Below are 18,613 nucleotides of genomic sequence, written 5' to 3' on the forward strand. Positions count from 1 at the left end.
CAACAATTACCCTTTGTTTCCTGCCACTGAGTTAATCTTGTATCCATCTTGATGCATTTCCCAGGATCCCATGGGATTTTATATTTTTAAACCAGTCTGCCATGTGGGACCTTGTCAGAAACCTTGATAAAATCCATGTAGACCACATTGACTACACTACCCTCATCTATCTTCCTTGTTACTACTTCAAAAAATTTGATCAAGTTGGTCAAACTAAATCTTCCCTTAACAAATCCATGCTGACTATCCTTCATTAACCTGTGCATTTAAGTGACAGTTTATCCTCTCTCACAGAATAGATTCCAATAATTTGCCCTGCTGAGGTTAGACTGGCTGGCTTGTAATTATTCGGTCCATCTCTCACTCCCTTTTTAAACAGAGGTACAACGTTAGCAGTTCTCCAATCTTCCAGCACCACACCTGTATCCAATGAGGACTGGAAAATGATGGTCTGGCCTTCCACTATTTCCTCTCTTGTTTCTTTTAACATCCTGGAGTACTGGCCCTGGTGATTTATCAATTTTCAAGGATGCTAATCCCATTAATACTTCCCTTTTCCCTATGTTTATCACACCCAATACATCACACTCCTCCTCCTTAACTACAATATCTTCATTGTCCTCCTCTTTTGTGAAGACAGATGCAAAGTATTCATTAACAACAATACCAATATCTTCCAACCCTACACATAGGTCACTTTTTTGGTCTTTTATGGGCCCTACTCTCTCCTTAGTTATCCTCTTACTCTTAATGTATTGATAAAACATCTTTATCTGACTGTTTAGGGGTCTATAGTCTTCCATTTTCCAGATGGAAACATTGGATTTCAGACAAAATGGAAGCAAGAGTTTGATCGGTTTGGTAACTGTTGCTGACATTTATGGAGTAGACATCTTTCCTCATTCCTGATCCAACTGTGGTATCACTCATTCCTCTCAAAGTTGCTGAGACTAAGTCGCTTGCAACACCCGTTCCCGGGATGAAGCACATGAACAAATCTGATCAGCAACCAGCAGCGCCCAACGCAGGATGCAACGCGCCCGTATGCTACGTAGATAAACAGGGGACAGGTAGCGAAGTACACAATTCAAGCTATTTTAGAACATCAACTAAAACAAAATATCCAAACACACAGCAAATCACATAAAAACAAAAGGCAGCTCACACAAACACGCAGCTGAAACACAGACACACATAGCAACGTAAACGTTGCACAACTTAAACCCAAGTTTCTGCGTTGAAGTTGTGTGTTTAACTTCTTCAAATTACTGTGTCTTGTTGAGGTTACGTTGTGTTTCTGTGATTAAGTTGATTGTATAATCCATTTAAACACACCACTTTAACATACACTTAAAATAACTGCAACGCACAATAAACAGCGACTCATTCAACATAATCCTTTAATTCCGATGAAACGGTAATTCTGTTTCTCTCTCCACAGATGCTGCCAAACCTGCTGAGGAGTTGCACCATTTTCTGTTTTTGTTTCAGATTTCCAGCATCCGCAGTATTTTACTTTTGTTCCCTTTATCTATTCGGCACGCAACTGAGGCTGCAGAAAGAAATATCCAGTGCGTATTGACAGGGATATTTTAATAGAAAGCTACATGCTCGTGTGCTGTATTTTCGGGATATAGTTGGATAGTTGATCTAGTTATCCATCTCTCTGTGTACACACAAAGCATCCTTGAACGGTGATCAAAAGGATTTGGGCAGATGGCAGTGGCTAGCGAAGCCGTTGTGATTCTTGGCAACTCTGCTTGATCGAGAGCAGCGCACAATCTTATTTCCTAGAAAGTTGCTGCCGATGAGAGGCCGATGGTTCGTGTTTCGTATTCAAGCCAATTTAACAAAAGCACAGTGGAGAGGCAGGGCAATCAGCACAGAAAGGGTTAGCGGCCTCTTTGAAACTTCAATCACTGGCGGAGAGGCGGGGCCATCCCTCTGGAACACAACGAAGCCTGTCAATCACTGGCGGAGAGGCGGGGCCATCCCTCTGGAACACAACGAAGCCTGTCAATCACTGGCGGAGAGGCGGGGCCATCCCTCTGGAACACAAAGAAGCCTGTCAATCACTGGCGGAGAGGCGGGGCCATCCCTCTGGAACACAACGAAGCCTGTCAATCACTGGCGGAGAGGCGGGGCCATCCCTCTGGAACACAAAGAAGCCTGTCAATCACTGGCGGAGAGGCGGGGCCATCCCTCTGGAACACAAAGAAGCCTGTCAATCACTGGCGGAGAGGCGGGGCCATCCCGCTGAGACTTGGGAAAATGTTAATCAGTGGCGGGGGCGGGGCCAGGGCCATCCCGATGGTGCACACGGAGCGCGAGCAGTGGGGTTGCGGACTTGAGTTTTAATCTCCATGAAACGCACAGTTGAAGTCTCAGCTCCAATCTGACCGCTTGCTCTTTCACTCTGGCGGCGGGTCGCTGTTCCTTCCCCTCCCCGGAGATGAGCGCTGCTTGTGTCGGGGCCCAGGCTTGCCATCCTGCCGGGGGTCTTTAATAAGTGGCCCGATGTGTATGCGCGCCTTCCCCTGCCGCCGGCCTCCCCGCTTCCCTCTGCCAGCGTTGAATGTGCGCGGTCTCTGCGTCCGCCCAGCTGCTCATCGACACCACAAGGGGCTGCCCGCTCCCTGCGTCAGCGCGTCCCGCTCGGTTCCGCACCCGAGCAACATTTGAGGGAGGCCAGGCTGTGGACCCCGACACCAGCTTCCCCCTTCCCGCAGCGGCGATGGAGCTGCTGTGCTGTGAAGTGGAGACCGTGAGGCGGGCGCTGCCCGACCCCAGGCTGCTGCAGGACGAGCGGGTGCTGCACAATCTGCTGCTGCTGGAGGAGCGCTGCCTGCCGGCCTGCTCTTATTTCAAGTGTGTCCAACAGGACATCCAGCCCTTCATGCGGAGGATGGTGGCCACCTGGATGCTGGAGGTTCGTATTGAGAGTCTGCTGCCCGACAGCGGTACCCGTGCCCCTTTCCCCCTCCCCCCCCCCGTGCCCCTTTCCCCCTCCCCCCCCGTGCCCCTTTCCCCCTCCCCCCCCCGTGCCCCTTTCCCCCTCCCCCCCCCGTGCCCCTTTCCCCCTCCCCCCCCCGTGCCCCTTTCCCCCTCCCCCCCCCGTGCCCCTTTCCCCCTCCCCCCCCGTGCCCCTTTCCCCCTCCCCCCCCCGTGCCCCTTTCCCCCTCCCCCCCCCGTGCCCCTTTCCCCCTCCCCCCCCGTGCCCCTTTCCCCCTCCCCCCCCGTGCCCCTTTCCCCCTCCCCCCCCCGTGCCCCTTTCCCCCTCCCCCCCCCGTGCCCCTTTCCCCCTCCCCCCCCCCGTGCCCCTTTCCCCCTCCCCCCCCCCGTGCCCCTTTCCCCCTCCCCCCCCCCGTGCCCCTTTCCCCCTCCCCCCCCGTGCCCCTTTCCCCCTCCCCCCCCCGTGCCCCTTTCCCCCTCCCCCCCCCGTGCCCCTTTCCCCCTCCCCCCCCCGTGCCCCTTTCCCCCTCCCCCCCCCGTGCCCCTTTCCCCCTCCCCCCCCCGTGCCCCTTTCCCCCTCCCCCCCCCGTGCCCCTTTCCCCCTCCCCCCCCGTGCCCCTTTCCCCCTCCCCCCCCCGTGCCCCTTTCCCACTCCCCCCCCGTGCCCCTTTCCCCCTCCCCCCCCGTGCCCCTTTCCCCCTCCCCCCCCGTGCCCCTTTCCCCCTCCCCCCCCCGTGCCCCTTTCCCCCTCCCTGTGCCCCTTTCCCCCCTCCCCCCGTGCCCCTTTCCCCCTCCCCCCGTGCCCCTTTCCCCCTCCCCCCGTGCCCCTTTCCCCCTCCCCCCCGTGCCCCTTTCCCCCTCCCCCCCGTGCCCCTTTCCCCCTCCCCCCCGTGCCCCTTTCCCCCTCCCCCCGTGCCCCTTTCCCCCTCCCCCCCGTGCCCCTTTCCCCCTCCCCCCCGTGCCCCTTTCCCCCTCCCCCCCGTGCCCCTTTCCCCCTCCCCCCCGTGCCCCTTTCCCCCTCCCCCCCGTGCCCCTTTCCCCCTCCCCCCCGTGCCCCTTTCCCCCTCCCCCCCGTGCCCCTTTCCCCCTCCCCCCCGTGCCCCTTTCCCCCTCCCCCCCGTGCCCCTTTCCCCCTCCCCCCCGTGCCCCTTTCCCCCTCCCCCCCGTGCCCCTTTCCCCCTCCCCCCCGTGCCCCTTTCCCCCTCCCCCCCGTGCCCCTTTCCCCCTCCCCCCCGTGCCCCTTTCCCCCTCCCCCCCGTGCCCCTTTCCCCCTCCCCCCCGTGCCCCTTTCCCCCTCCCCCCGTGCCCCTTTCCCCCTCCCCCCCGTGCCCTTTCCCCCTCCCCCCCGTGCCCCTTTCCCCCTCCCCCCCGTGCCCCTTTCCCCCTCCCCCCCGTGCCCCTTTCCCCCTCCCCCCCGTGCCCCTTTCCCCCTCCCCCCCGTGCCCCTTTCCCCCTCCCCCCCGTGCCCCTTTCCCCCTCCCCCCCGTGCCCCTTTCCCCCTCCCCCCGTGCCCCTTTCCCCCTCCCCCCCGTGCCCCTTTCCCCCTCCCCCCCGTGCCCCTTTCCCCCTCCCCCCCGTGCCCCTTTCCCCCTCCCCCCCGTGCCCCTTTCCCCCTCCCCCCCGTGCCCCTTTCCCCCTCCCCCCCGTGCCCCTTTCCCCCTCCCCCCCGTGCCCCTTTCCCCCTCCCCCCCCGTGCCCCTTTCCCCCTCCCCCCCGTGCCCCTTTCCCCCTCCCCCCCGTGCCCCTTTCCCCTCCCCCCCCGTGCCCCTTTCCCCCTCCCCCCCGTGCCCCTTTCCCCCTCCCCCCCGTGCCCCTTTCCCCCTCCCCCCCGTGCCCCTTTCCCCCTCCCCCCCGTGCCCCTTTCCCCCTCCCCCCCGTGCCCCTTTCCCCTCCCCCCGTGCCCCTTTCCCCCTCCCCCCGTGCCCCTTTCCCCCTCCCCCCCCGTGCCCCTTTCCCCCTCCCCCCGTGCCCCTTTCCCCCTCCCCCCCGTGCCCCTTTCCCCCTCCCCCCGTGCCCCTTTCCCCCTCCCCCCCGTGCCCCTTTCCCCCTCCCCCCCGTGCCCCTTTCCCCCTCCCCCCGTGCCCCTTTCCCCCTCCCCCCCGTGCCCCTTTCCCCTCCCCCCCGTGCCCCTTTCCCCCTCCCCCCCGTGCCCCTTTCCCCCTCCCCCCCGTGCCCCTTTCCCCCTCCCCCCCGTGCCCCTTTCCCCCTCCCCCCCGTGCCCCTTTCCCCCTCCCCCCCGTGCCCCTTTCCCCCTCCCCCCCGTGCCCCTTTCCCCCTCCCCCCCGTGCCCCTTTCCCCCTCCCCCCCGTGCCCCTTTCCCCCTCCCCCCCGTGCCCCTTTCCCCCTCCCCCCCGTGCCCCTTTCCCCCTCCCCCCCGTGCCCCTTTCCCCCTCCCCCCCGTGCCCCTTTCCCCCTCCCCCCCCGTGCCCCTTTCCCCCTCCCCCCCGTGCCCCTTTCCCCCTCCCCCCCGTGCCCCTTTCCCCCTCCCCCCCGTGCCCCTTTCCCCCTCCCCCCCGTGCCCCTTTCCCCCTCCCCCCCGTGCCCCTTTCCCCCTCCCCCCCGTGCCCCTTTCCCCCTCCCCCCCGTGCCCCTTTCCCCCTCCCCCCCGTGCCCCTTTCCCCCTCCCCCCGTGCCCCTTTCCCCCTCCCCCCCGTGCCCCTTTCCCCCTCCCCCCCGTGCCCCTTTCCCCTCCCCCCCGTGCCCCTTTCCCCCTCCCCCCCGTGCCCCTTTCCCCCTCCCCCCGTGCCCCTTTCCCCCTCCCCCCCGTGCCCCTTTCCCCCTCCCCCCCGTGCCCCTTTCCCCCTCCCCCCCGTGCCCCTTTCCCCCTCCCCCCCGTGCCCCTTTCCCCCTCCCCCCCGTGCCCCTTTCCCCCTCCCCCCCGTGCCCCTTTCCCCCTCCCCCCCGTGCCCCTTTCCCCCTCCCCCCCGTGCCCCTTTCCCCCTCCCCCCCGTGCCCCTTTCCCCCTCCCCCCCGTGCCCCTTTCCCCCTCCCCCCCGTGCCCCTTTCCCCCTCCCCCCCGTGCCCCTTTCCCCCTCCCCCCCGTGCCCCTTTCCCCCTCCCCCCCGTGCCCCTTTCCCCCCTCCCCCCCGTGCCCCTTTCCCCCTCCCCCCCGTGCCCCTTTCCCCCTCCCCCCGTGCCCCTTTCCCCCTCCCCCCCGTGCCCCTTTCCCCCTCCCCCCGTGCCCCTTTCCCCCTCCCCCCCGTGCCCCTTTCCCCCTCCCCCCCGTGCCCCTTTCCCCCTCCCCCCCGTGCCCCTTTCCCCCTCCCCCCCGTGCCCCTTTCCCCTCCCCCGTGCCCTTTCCCCTCCCCCCCGTGCCCCTTTCCCCCTCCCCCCCGTGCCCCTTTCCCCTCCCCCCCCGTGCCCCTTTCCCCCTCCCCCCCGTGCCCCTTTCCCCCTCCCCCCCCGTGCCCCTTTCCCCCTCCCCCCCCGTGCCCCTTTCCCCCTCCCCCCCCGTGCCCCTTTCCCCCTCCCCCCCCGTGCCCCTTTCCCCCTCCCCCCCCGTGCCCCTTTCCCCCTCCCCCCCCGTGCCCCTTTCCCCCTCCCCCCCCGTGCCCCTTTCCCCCTCCCCCCCCGTGCCCCTTTCCCCCTCCCCCCCCGTGCCCCTTTCCCCCTCCCCCCCCGTGCCCCTTTCCCCCTCCCCCCCCGTGCCCCTTTCCCCCTCCCCCCCCGTGCCCCTTTCCCCCTCCCCCCCCGTGCCCCTTTCCCCCTCCCCCCCCGTGCCCCTTTCCCCCTCCCCCCCCGTGCCCCTTTCCCCCTCCCCCCCCGTGCCCCTTTCCCCCTCCCCCCCCGTGCCCCTTTCCCCCTCCCCCCCCGTGCCCCTTTCCCCCTCCCCCCCCGTGCCCCTTTCCCCCTCCCCCCCCGTGCCCCTTTCCCCCTCCCCCCCCGTGCCCCTTTCCCCCTCCCCCCCCGTGCCCCTTTCCCCCTCCCCCCCCGTGCCCCTTTCCCCCTCCCCCCCCGTGCCCCTTTCCCCCTCCCCCCCCGTGCCCCTTTCCCCCTCCCCCCCCGTGCCCCTTTCCCCCTCCCCCCCCGTGCCCCTTTCCCCCTCCCCCCCCGTGCCCCTTTCCCCCTCCCCCCCCGTGCCCCTTTCCCCCTCCCCCCCCGTGCCCCTTTCCCCCTCCCCCCCCGTGCCCCTTTCCCCCTCCCCCCCGTGCCCCTTTCCCCCTCCCCCCCCGTGCCCCTTTCCCCCTCCCCCCCGTGCCCCTTTCCCCCTCCCCCCCCGTGCCCCTTTCCCCCTCCCCCCCCGTGCCCCTTTCCCCCTCCCCCCCCGTGCCCCTTTCCCCCTCCCCCCCCGTGCCCCTTTCCCCCTCCCCCCCCGTGCCCCTTTCCCCCTCCCCCCCCGTGCCCCTTTCCCCCTCCCCCCCCGTGCCCCTTTCCCCCTCCCCCCCCGTGCCCCTTTCCCCCTCCCCCCCCGTGCCCCTTTCCCCCTCCCCCCCCGTGCCCCTTTCCCCCTCCCCCCCCGTGCCCCTTTCCCCCTCCCCCCCGTGCCCCTTTCCCCCTCCCCCCCCGTGCCCCTTTCCCCCTCCCCCCCCGTGCCCCTTTCCCCCTCCCCCCCCGTGCCCCTTTCCCCCTCCCCCCCCGTGCCCCTTTCCCCCTCCCCCCCCGTGCCCCTTTCCCCCCTCCCCCCCCGTGCCCCTTTCCCCCTCCCCCCCCGTGCCCCTTTCCCCCTCCCCCCCCGTGCCCCTTTCCCCCTCCCCCCCCGTGCCCCTTTCCCCCTCCCCCCCCGTGCCCCTTTCCCCCTCCCCCCCCGTGCCCCTTTCCCCCTCCCCCCCCGTGCCCCTTTCCCCCTCCCCCCCCGTGCCCCTTTCCCCCTCCCCCCCCGTGCCCCTTTCCCCCTCCCCCCCCGTGCCCCTTTCCCCCTCCCCCCCCGTGCCCCTTTCCCCCTCCCCCCCCGTGCCCCTTTCCCCCTCCCCCCCCGTGCCCCTTTCCCCCTCCCCCCCCGTGCCCCTTTCCCCCTCCCCCCCGTGCCCCTTTCCCCCTCCCCCCCCGTGCCCCTTTCCCCCTCCCCCCCCCGTGCCCCTTTCCCCCTCCCCCCCCGTGCCCCTTTCCCCCTCCCCCCCGTGCCCCTTTCCCCCTCCCCCCCCGTGCCCCTTTCCCCCTCCCCCCCCGTGCCCCTTTCCCCCTCCCCCCCCGTGCCCCTTTCCCCCTCCCCCCCGTGCCCCTTCCCCTCCCCCCCGTGCCCCTTTCCCCCTCCCCCCCCGTGCCCCTTTCCCCTCCCCCCCCGTGCCCCTTTCCCCCTCCCCCCCCGTGCCCCTTTCCCCCTCCCCCCCCGTGCCCCTTTCCCCCTCCCCCCCCGTGCCCCTTTCCCCCTCCCCCCCCGTGCCCCTTTCCCCTCCCCCCCGTGCCCCTTTCCCCCTCCCCCCCCGTGCCCCTTTCCCCTCCCCCCCCGTGCCCCTTTCCCCCTCCCCCCCCGTGCCCCTTTCCCCCTCCCCCCCCGTGCCCCTTTCCCCCTCCCCCCCCGTGCCCCTTTCCCCCTCCCCCCCCGTGCCCCTTTCCCCCTCCCCCCCCGTGCCCCTTTCCCCCTCCCCCCCCGTGCCCCTTTCCCCCTCCCCCCCCGTGCCCCTTTCCCCCTCCCCCCCCGTGCCCCTTTCCCCCTCCCCCCCCGTGCCCCTTTCCCCCTCCCCCCCCGTGCCCCTTTCCCCCTCCCCCCCGTGCCCCTTTCCCCCTCCCCCCCCGTGCCCCTTTCCCCCTCCCCCCCGTGCCCCTTTCCCCCTCCCCCCCGTGCCCCTTTCCCCCTCCCCCCCCTCCCCCCCCTTCCCCCCCCCCCCTTCCCCCCCCCCCTTCCCCCCCCCTTCCCCCCCCTTCCCCCCCCCTTCCCCCCCCCCTTCCCCCCCCCCTTCCCCCCCCCTTCCCCCCCCCTTCCCCCCCCCCTTCCCCCCCCCCTTCCCCCCCCCCTTCCCCCCCCCTTCCCCCCCCCTTCCCCCCCCCTTCCCCCCCCTTCCCCCCCCTTCCCCCCCCTTCCCCCCCCTTCCCCCCCTTCCCCCCCCTTTCCCCCCCCTTTCCCCCCCCTTTCCCCCCCCCTTTCCCCCCCCCTTTCCCCCCCCCTTTCCCCCCCCTTTCCCCCCCCCTTTCCCCCCCCCTTTCCCCCCCCCTTTCCCCCCCCCTTTCCCCCCCCCTTTCCCCCCCCCTTTCCCCCCCCCTTTCCCCCCCCCTTTCCCCCCCCCTTTTCCCCCCCCCTTTCCCCCCCCCCCTTTCCCCCCCCCCTTTCCCCCCCCCTTTCCCCCCCCCCTTTCCCCCCCCCCTTTCCCCCCCCCCTTTCCCCCCCCCCTTTCCCCCCCCCTTTCCCCCCCCCCTTTCCCCCCCCCTTTCCCCCCCCCCTTTCCCCCCCCCCTTTCCCCCCCCCCTTTCCCCCCCCCTTTCCCCCCCCCCTTTCCCCCCCCCCTTTCCCCCCCCCCTTTCCCCCCCCCCTTTCCCCCCCCTTTTCCCCCCCCCTTTTCCCCCCCCCTTTTCCCCCCCCCTTTTCCCCCCCCTTTTCCCCCCCCTTTTCCCCCCCCCTTTTCCCCCCCCCTTTTCCCCCCCCCTTTTCCCCCCCCCTTTTCCCCCCCCCTTTTCCCCCCCCCTTTTCCCCCCCCCTTTTCCCCCCCCCTTTTCCCCCCCCCTTTTCCTCCCCCCCCCCCTTTCCCCCCCCCCCTTTCCCCCCCCCCCTTTCCCCCCCTTTCTCCCCCACCCTGCAGAGAGATAGTGAGGGAGTGAGCCAGTTGTAAGTGAGTTTTCGGGGTGTTTAAGGGAGTGAGTCAGCTTGGATATGGGAGTGGGGGGGGTCTGAGTCAGAAGGTTGGAGCAGGGTGGGTGTACTGTGATTGAGGTTGGCGGGTGAGTGGCTGTGGTTTTGTGTTAGGTGCTGCCAGACTGTGGGCGTATTTTTATTTTAAATATTGTTTGTCACTTTCCAATCTGTCACTTTCCAATCAGACTGCAGCCAGTTATCCCTTCAGTTTTTTGGTGCTGTGATTGTGACTTAAATTCATTTCTTGCTGACTGAGCCAGAGACATGTGACACTTCAGGGCTGGTGCCAGGGCCTCACCATCCACCCACAGTACTTTTTATGACTTCATTTTTTCCCCAGGTCTGCGAGGAGCAGAAGTGTGAGGAGGGAGTCTTTCCTTTGGCAATGAATTACCTGGACAGATTCTTATCAGTTGTACCAACCACCAAATGCCACCTGCAGCTGCTCGGAGCGGTCTGTATGTTCCTTGCATCGAAGTTCAAAGAGACTATTCCTCTGACGGCGGAAAAGCTTTGCATTTACACTGACAACTCTATCAGACCACGCGAACTTCTGGTAAATTTGCAATCTGTAGTTGTCTATACAAAACGTCCAGTGTTGCAAATTAGCAACCTGGACCTATCTATACTTGGCTTTTTATCAATATAAGCTTCCAACAGAAGTGTAAATGACAGTTTAAGATTTGCACTTTCTAGGAAATTTTGAATGTGTTCAGCTGCAAAAACTCATTCAGGTCTTAAACGACACCCAAAATTGGGATGATTTAAATATTTTATTTACAAATTAACAAAATTGTAGAGGGCATTTATGAAATAAGTTACACTTTTATTCCTTGTCATTTGAAAAAAAACTTTAAAATTGCAGCAGTTACAGCTTTCTTCAGTTGCTAAAGTGCCCAGAAATTGGATGGATGAGCTGAAAGTGTTTGCATGGCATGGAAATTAAAATGAAAACGAGGTATGAGTATGCTCAATTTGTTTTGCAACTAAGTAATTTAGGCAGCTTCTGGTATCATTGCTTATTGAATAATTATAACTAGGTTGAGTCCATTTGTCGTGTCGCCGGAGCACTGGTTGTTAATCGGCGATGGCCTTAGGACGTGGCCGCCCTCATGTCCTCCCTCAGCACTTATCCCACAACCAAAAACAAAACTCGCCAGCGAGTGTTAATGAGCCAGCAGCACAACCCCATGTACCAGCTCTGCTAGTGACCAACAGTTCTCTCCAATTTTCAGCAAGTTCTCAATGTGTTGTTTGGTGATGAGCCAGGGCCCATGTGCCAGGATCTTGTTCATCTCATTGAGGTTCCTCAGTCTCTGAGGGATGCAGTCCTGCAATATTTGAATTACATTGAAAAGGATGGTTTTCCCTTAAAGTGCAGGAGCTGGTCTGTCCCCTCTTAACAATGAAGTGAATGGTGCAAATTTCAGTCTGTAGCTCCCTCTGGAGGTAGATATTCAAGACTACTGAAAACTTCACCCTGAATTATGTGCCAGTGTACTTTTCCCATACAGTATGCTTCTTGTTTCAAATGCACTCTTTTGAACACTTTCTGGTATATTTTATTTTCTCCCCTCCATTGTTGCCTTCCTATGCTGCATTTTACCTTTTATCTCTATTTGTTAGGAGTGGGAGTTGGTAGTTTTGGGAAAGTTGAAGTGGAACCTTGCAGCAGTGATCCCACACGACTTCATTGAACACATCCTGAAGATGCTTCCTTTTCCTAAAGACAAGCTGCACTTGATCCGAAAGCATGCACAGACCTTCATTGCCCTTTGTGCAACAGGTACTGTTTGTCTGTATAGATAGGATAACTTGGGGGAAGTTACGTGTGATTGCAGCAGTGAACCAGAATGAACCTCAGGTTGGCTTTGATTGTGCTTTGAAGCAAACTTCAAAAATTTGATGTAAATGTTGACTCTGCTACTGCTGATGCAAAATTGTTTTGGTTTGTATGAAATTGGGCACAATATTGTGCAGGGTACCATAACATCTGATGAAAGGTCACAGACCTGAAATGTAAACTCTCTTTCTCTCCTCAGAGACCGGCTGAGTGTTTCCAGCATTTTCTGTTTTTTTTTTGTATTTCCAGCATCCACAGTATTTTGCTTTTGTATTGGATTATAACATCAATTATATTTATTCGAGAATTTCTTCAAGGGTTTTGTGTTAGATCTTTGAATCAGCTTTTATTTATTTTTTTTATTTATATCATTCACTTATCTATATTAAAAATCTTGTGTCAGCATGCCCTTCCCTGTCAACTTTTCCATTACAAATTCCTATGTTCCGATAATGGAAACTGTGTAAGCTTGTCACACCAATTATACCATCCTATCAGTGAAGGAGCTGTAGTGCCCCCATTAGTGGAAAGCTATGACTACAGTGCAACAAGTTTACATAGGCAATTTTTATTAGAAACATGGGCATAGAAATTCATAAATGAAACATACAAATAAGGACAGAATGAAAATATTATGTCTGCATGCCCTGGTCCAGTTAGCTCCTCCCTGCAACTGCTTACCTGAAGAATATACTTGGTTTTGACTTCTTGTTTCCAAAGTCGTGGGAGATTGACTGACTGGCATTAATGTATATTTTGATATTTATTTGCAGAAAGTTCATATTAATTCTTGTCAATTTTGTTCAGTGTTGGTTGATAGTGCTGCATGTTTCTCTCACTTAAGATTTATAAACTGATTTATACACACTAATTTTACAGGAAACTATCTTCGATCAACTCTTCGAATTTTTAAAATAAAATCAAAGAAAAGATTATTTTATCACTAGTAGTACATATGAAGCTAGAATTTAGCATAGAATCCTTTAATGAATTTTAATTAATTTAAAAAAAAAGCCAGTTAGATAAGGCATATTTCCAAAACTGGCTGATAATCCTGTAGAAAGCAATACCATGGCTTTTGTTTTGTATCATGTAATAAACGAAATTCAAAGACCACTCCAATAACTATAACAATAGGCGATGTGTAGCGTGACCTGCTTACACAAGTTGGGTCCCTGCTCAGAGATTTAACATTCATAATTGAGTTTTAAAGCTACCTGTCCGTTACTGTCTGAAAGATGCTGATAAGTTTGTATTATGCTATTAAACCCACACACCGTGGGCCATCTGGTTTGTCCTTGTATAGAAAATTAAAATCCCCTCCAATACACCATCTAACTGCCTATGAATATGAAATATGATGCACAGTGGATTGATTGTTTCTTTGATATTTGTAGTGCAGGCATCTGCATTAGGAAAACAGTTTACTTTGACTCTGATCTCGCATTAATTACAGTCTCCGGAACATTCTTTCAATTACATGCGAGTCAAAAGCTGGATTTTTAGACCTCTTTAACCATTGTGACTACCAATAATCTCGTGTCGATGTTTGTGTCATATTTACACTAGTTCACAACGTGACTGCTGAGGTAATTCCGGGTAGCACACAGATTTGTAATTGTTACCTTGATGCAAACTTTGAATTTCTGTTTCAGCTGTTGATGCTCAGACAGAGATGTATGTGGAGTTAGTCATCATACTGCTTCCCCCCCCTCCCAAAACCCAGTTGGAGAGGTATAGGACAATGCATTAGCAGAGTGGTGTCGTACCAGGCTATTATTTACACATTAATTCCAATCTGCAATCTTAGATTGGAAGAGTGGGTCCAGGGAAGGTTTTACATCTTTACAGGTAGGTTACCTAGGACAAGAACCCCTTCCACATTCTCAGGCACAAAATTTGTTCTGTAAACTGATAACGTAACTTAAACATAGTAAGCTCTAACTCAGCCCTGAATGTGCTTTCTGATGAATATAGCAACCACATGTTAGCAATATTCTACTGTACATTAGCAGTGCCCACTACCTGTAAATATTGCAGTTGGAATGAAAAGGGGGGGATAATGCATGACTTTGAAGAGAATGCCATTTTAAGTAAAACCGTATTGTAAATTACTCTTAGTTTGGTTGATCCATTTGATGGTCCTTTGTGTTTTAACTTTGTTTACAAGATCAGAAGATAATTACAGTTAGGGAAGGTCATTCAACCAATCTTAATTCATCATCCAGAGGCATCTTACAGTTCTCCCCTCCACCCCCACTGAACCCCCAACATTGCAACATTCCAATGTTTCTTAAATGTTTCTTTGATTTTTGCTACATTGTTCAATTCTGAGAATCTGTTCCATCTGTTGATCGCGCTCTCTGAAGAATAGTTTTTTAATATTCCTAAATTTGCCTCTTTGATTTTTTTTTAAAAAGCTGTGTGGACTTGTCCTATTGTTGCACTTTTATTTAAAGTAATAATCCAGGTTTAGCTTGTCCAGTCCCTTAATTTGTCATGTCTGTCTCTATAAGATCGTGTCTCAGAAGTCTTTCCTCATAATTCAGACCATTGACACTAGAGATCATTCTTCGGGTCTACTCTGCAGTACCATCCTTGTGACCTGTTGACCAGAACGCGATACAGTATTTCAGGTCTGACTTGGAGCACAGTACAGTTTGATTGTGACTTGCTCTGACTTTAATTCTGTTTTACCTATGTAGTTTAACATTCTTTGTTTGATCTGCATTGGTTGGATGTTTCATGTAGAGTCTACAAGTACTCTTAGGTTTCTTTCACTTTTATCCTTAACTATTTCACAGCATTTGGTTTATATAGTTGATATTTATTGTGTCCCAAAGCACTTCAGTCAATGAATTACTTTTTGAGGTAATTGTATAGGTAAATGTGACTGGATTTGCACACAGCAAGATCCCACAAATAGAAAATGAGTTGAATGATCAGTTAAATTTTTGCTAGATGAAGGTCCAGTACAGTCATCTTGCATGTTTTTGGCTGGAAATTCTAGCCACTTGTTTAAATTGTTGTTTGGTCAGGCAAATTTGCAGATTTCAGGGCGCTAATCAATGTTGAGCTACCAACTGAGGAGCATCTAATATTTTATAGTTGTTTTGTATCTGTGACTGTGCTGGCTGGAGTGCAGTACTGTAAGAAAAACATTTATACCATATCATGCACCATATTGTTCTGCTGGTACGGTTAAGGCCACAAAAGTCTAGTTGCTGTTAATGGTGGATGAGGTTGTTCAGAATTTAATTTTTCACCCGGCTGCAGTATAGAACCCAAATGCAATATCATGCCTTTGTTTTGGAGTGTGATTGCTTAGATCGCTTCGATTACAAACATTCTGACTCTTGTGTCCAAAAATTTATTTGTTGCGAGGGGAATTTCTGTGCATTCCAAATTCACTTTTCTTATATCTATTTTAATGTGATGCAAATTTGCATGTGTTGTGACATATACAGAAGTATGCTAAATATACTGTTATTTCCCAATATGTTTTATAGAATAAATATAGATATAATAGAACTGCAGACTCTGGATTTTTAATCACACTACATAGAGTAGCAGGAAGATTTTATTCTTACAGGCATTCACGTTTTAGAAAAACAATCCTTCTAAAATATTGTAATTTTGAATTAGTGTTGTGTTGTAGTCCAATCATTACTTAATTATTCTTGATCCTAACACACAAACATCTAGGTGACCCACAATGATGTAGCCCTTTTCGCTTTAAAGTAAACTTCCTTGTTAGCTTGGTCGGGTGAGCTTGCAAACCACATGTGTGAAATTGGTGCCGTTTCCACCCCCCCCCCCCCCCCCAAATCCTTTTGTGAACATGTCCGCTTGAATTCATATCAGTGAGAAGGTCATTTCCATGATTTTCAATAGTGAAAGATGAGGAGATGGTTTTAAACAATGGTGCTACACTCTCCTGTTGGAGACACTTGCCTCAACAGTTGCAGTAGTTAATTAATATGCTAAAAATAGGAGCCACTGATACAAATCACTGCCTGTTGCACAACAAAGAGAGGACATGTGGAGCTTTGATAGCCAAGTTTATGGTGCTTATTATGGAGGAAAGGAAGAGTGGAGATGGAAGCAATGCAAGTCTTTTGGAAGCTAGGCATGAGTCACACTGGGCCTCTGGCCATTTGCTAGCTGTCTCATTTGCATTGTGAATGACATTAAAGGAGCTTACAAGGTTTTTGGGCATTGAAATTCGTTCATGTGACCACACGTGGAAGCAGACCTACAGCAGTGTCAATTGGCAGGGGCATTGTGGCTCTTTATTCTGACTTCCATGATCAGAGTGTTTCTAAGATGTAATTTTATTGAAAAGCTGGCCATATATTCTGACTCTTAAGTATGTTGCAAATAATGAGAGTTCTCTTTCGATCCGTCTGCTCAGATACGGTTTTATGAATGAGATGTGTGTTCAAAGTCAGGGTGAGGCATTGGTTTAAAAATTATAGCTTTGTTTGAGAGCAAGTACAATTCAAAATTTTTAACTTCTGTTATGCCTGACCCTGCAGACTTCAAATTTGCCATGTATCCACCATCAATGATTGCGACTGGAAGTGTGGGGGCAGCAGTATGTGGACTTCAGCTTGATATTGGAGACAGTTCACTTTCAAGTGACAACCTGACAGATCTCCTGGCCAAGATCTCACGCACAGATGTGGTGAGTATCCTGTTACGCTATTCAGAGGCACTGACAGATGGTTGGCAACCAATATCTTGTCCATAAGTATGTTCAATCTTTGACCTCAAATCCACATAGAGTTAAATTGCAGGGTGGAACTCCTGGAACATTATATTTAAGGGTACTTGCAGATTTAGATCACCTCAGGTAATGTGTTAAAATGAATCAATTTGAAAAAGCAAAGGGAAAGCGAGAGAGGTTTTATTTGGGTGTAGCAGTGAATTTCATATCTTGAATAATTTAAAATCCTTACAATGCAATAGATTTTTACTAAGTAAAGACTCAAATTATTGGGTCTCCATTCCAGTTTTATAAACGTAGGTATAGTGATTTAGTTGTACTGCATTTGTTAGCTTTTTTGCATAATATATAAATACAATAAATATAAAAAATTAGAGGTGCTAGTGGAAAATATTTTGGAAAAAAGTGTGCATGCTCAGAGGTAAGGATAATGTTGTGCTTAACCACTTGGTGTTCTCTTTCTAGTTGCTTGATCTCCCATCAGTGTCTAATTGTGATTAAGGGCACATGATGTGCATGCAGTTAATTAGCTACTCACAGTACAGCTGGAATGCAAGTATGGAACGATGCAGTCATTGTACTTATCAGAAATTTGGAATCCTTAAAATGTGATTTTAAGAGTGTTAGATTTGTAGTTTAAATATGTGCAACCTAGGGCTGGCTGTCTGCTGCTTGGACTGCCATAGATCATTTTTCTAACATCTACTTCAGAAAATGTTTACATTGATGTGGCACTCCTGATTTTCATATGGACTGTTCAGCTGGAAGATAGTGTGTGGGGGTGAAAGATGATGCACAGAAGATGGCTGAGATTCATCTTATTACATCAGTGGAAAAGTTCATTGAGAAATAGGGAGGAAAAATATCCAACTGCTATATTCAAGGTTTCCAGCCTTTTCAACTTTATTATAAATTTAAAAAAAAATTCCTGTTGGCTATTACTAATTAAATTCTAGTTACTTTAAAGTGCAGCAGCTATGTGTTGCATCAGTTGGTAAGTAATTTGATGCTTCCATGTCATGTCTATAATTTGGCAGGGTAGATAATCACAAAGTGTTTCTGTAGACTTGTGCAGTCTTGCCATAGTTTTAGCATGACAATACTTTCCAGACATGGTGCTCTACATTCAATATTTTGCTGTCCAAAATTAAGTATACTGTTCAATGTAGCACTTAGCTTACAGCTGTGGAACATAAAATGTGTATAAAGTATACATCATGCATGGTTTTTATCACCACTGATTGAGGAATTACTAGTTCTTGAGAATTAAGAGTATATTTTCTTAATTTGCTAATTTTGGCAAGAAATAGATGTAGAGGCAAAGTCTTTTTAATGCCTGCACTCATTTTTCATAAATTATGACCCAATAACAAAAAGCATGCAGTTTTAAAACATGTCCTTACTGCATTCTCAAGAATAAAAGAAAGCAGTTACATGCCTGCGTTAATCCTTTAACACTTCTCATGCAACTGACCAACTAAAATCCATATAACAACTGTCCAAAGATTTGCTAATGTAGCTATGGAGCCTACAATATCTGTAGATAATAGCTCAATTGATTAAAAAAACCCAAATGTACCAGCTTAGGGCCTTGTAGGTACTGGCAGCATGTATTGGAATTTCACAATTAGATTTTTGGTGGAGTGGGAAGGACACAACAATTTCGAATATGTTAAGCAATGGCTGCAGAGGCAGAAAAGGGATGGGTGACCACCAGGAGGAGTAGTAGGCGCAGGTAGGTAGTGCAGGAGTCCCCTTTGGCCATCCCTCTCTCTCAAACAGATATACCGTTTTGGATACTGTTTGGGGGGGGAGGGAATGGCCTCCCAGGGGAAAGCAGTAGCAGCTAAGTTTGTGGCACCACGGTTGGCTCTGCTGCTCAGGAGGGGGTGAAAAAGAGTGGGAGAGCCATACTGTTGGGGGATTCAATCGTAAGGGGAACAAACGGGTGTTTCTGTGGCTGCAAATGAGACTCCAGGATGATATGCTGCCTCCCTAGTGCTCGGGTCAAGGATGTCTTGGAGTGGCTGCAGGACATTCTGAAGGGAGAGGGTGAACAGTCAGAGGTCGTGGTACACATTGGTACCAACGACATAGGTAGAAAGAGGGATGATTTCCTGCAACGAGAATTTATGGAGCTAGGTAGCTGATTAAAAAGCAGGACCCCAAAGGTTGTAATCTCTGGATTACTCCCAGTGCCACGTGTTAGTGAGTATAGGAATAGGAGGATAGAGCAGATGAATGCATGGCTGAGGAGGTGGTGCAGGAGGGAAGGCTTTCGTTTCCTGGATCATTGGTCTGTTTATGGCAAAGGTGGGACCTGTACAAGTTGGACAGGTTGCACCTGAACCGGAATGGGATCAAC

At 54.6% G+C, this 18,613-nt stretch overlaps 1 protein-coding gene across 2 annotated transcripts in view; it reads left to right on the plus strand.

The window, feature by feature from the left end:
• The first annotated feature begins 2,268 nt into the window (after nucleotides 1-2,268).
• The window catches only part of ccnd2a (cyclin D2, a), a 42,174-nt gene continuing 25,829 nt past the window's right edge, over nucleotides 2,269-18,613 (plus strand). For both annotated transcript variants that reach the window (XM_068059088.1, XM_068059089.1), the window contains exons 1-4: nucleotides 2,269-2,929; nucleotides 10,017-10,232; nucleotides 11,303-11,462; nucleotides 16,058-16,206. In XM_068059088.1, the coding sequence (XP_067915189.1) occupies nucleotides 2,576-2,929; nucleotides 10,017-10,232; nucleotides 11,303-11,462; nucleotides 16,058-16,206 (879 nt within the window). In that variant the 5' untranslated portion in view covers nucleotides 2,269-2,575. The remainder of the gene's footprint in view (nucleotides 2,930-10,016; nucleotides 10,233-11,302; nucleotides 11,463-16,057; nucleotides 16,207-18,613) is intronic.

Source organism: Heterodontus francisci, chromosome 27 (genome assembly GCF_036365525.1).
Source record: "Heterodontus francisci isolate sHetFra1 chromosome 27, sHetFra1.hap1, whole genome shotgun sequence".
Taxonomy (NCBI): domain Eukaryota; kingdom Metazoa; phylum Chordata; class Chondrichthyes; order Heterodontiformes; family Heterodontidae; genus Heterodontus; species Heterodontus francisci.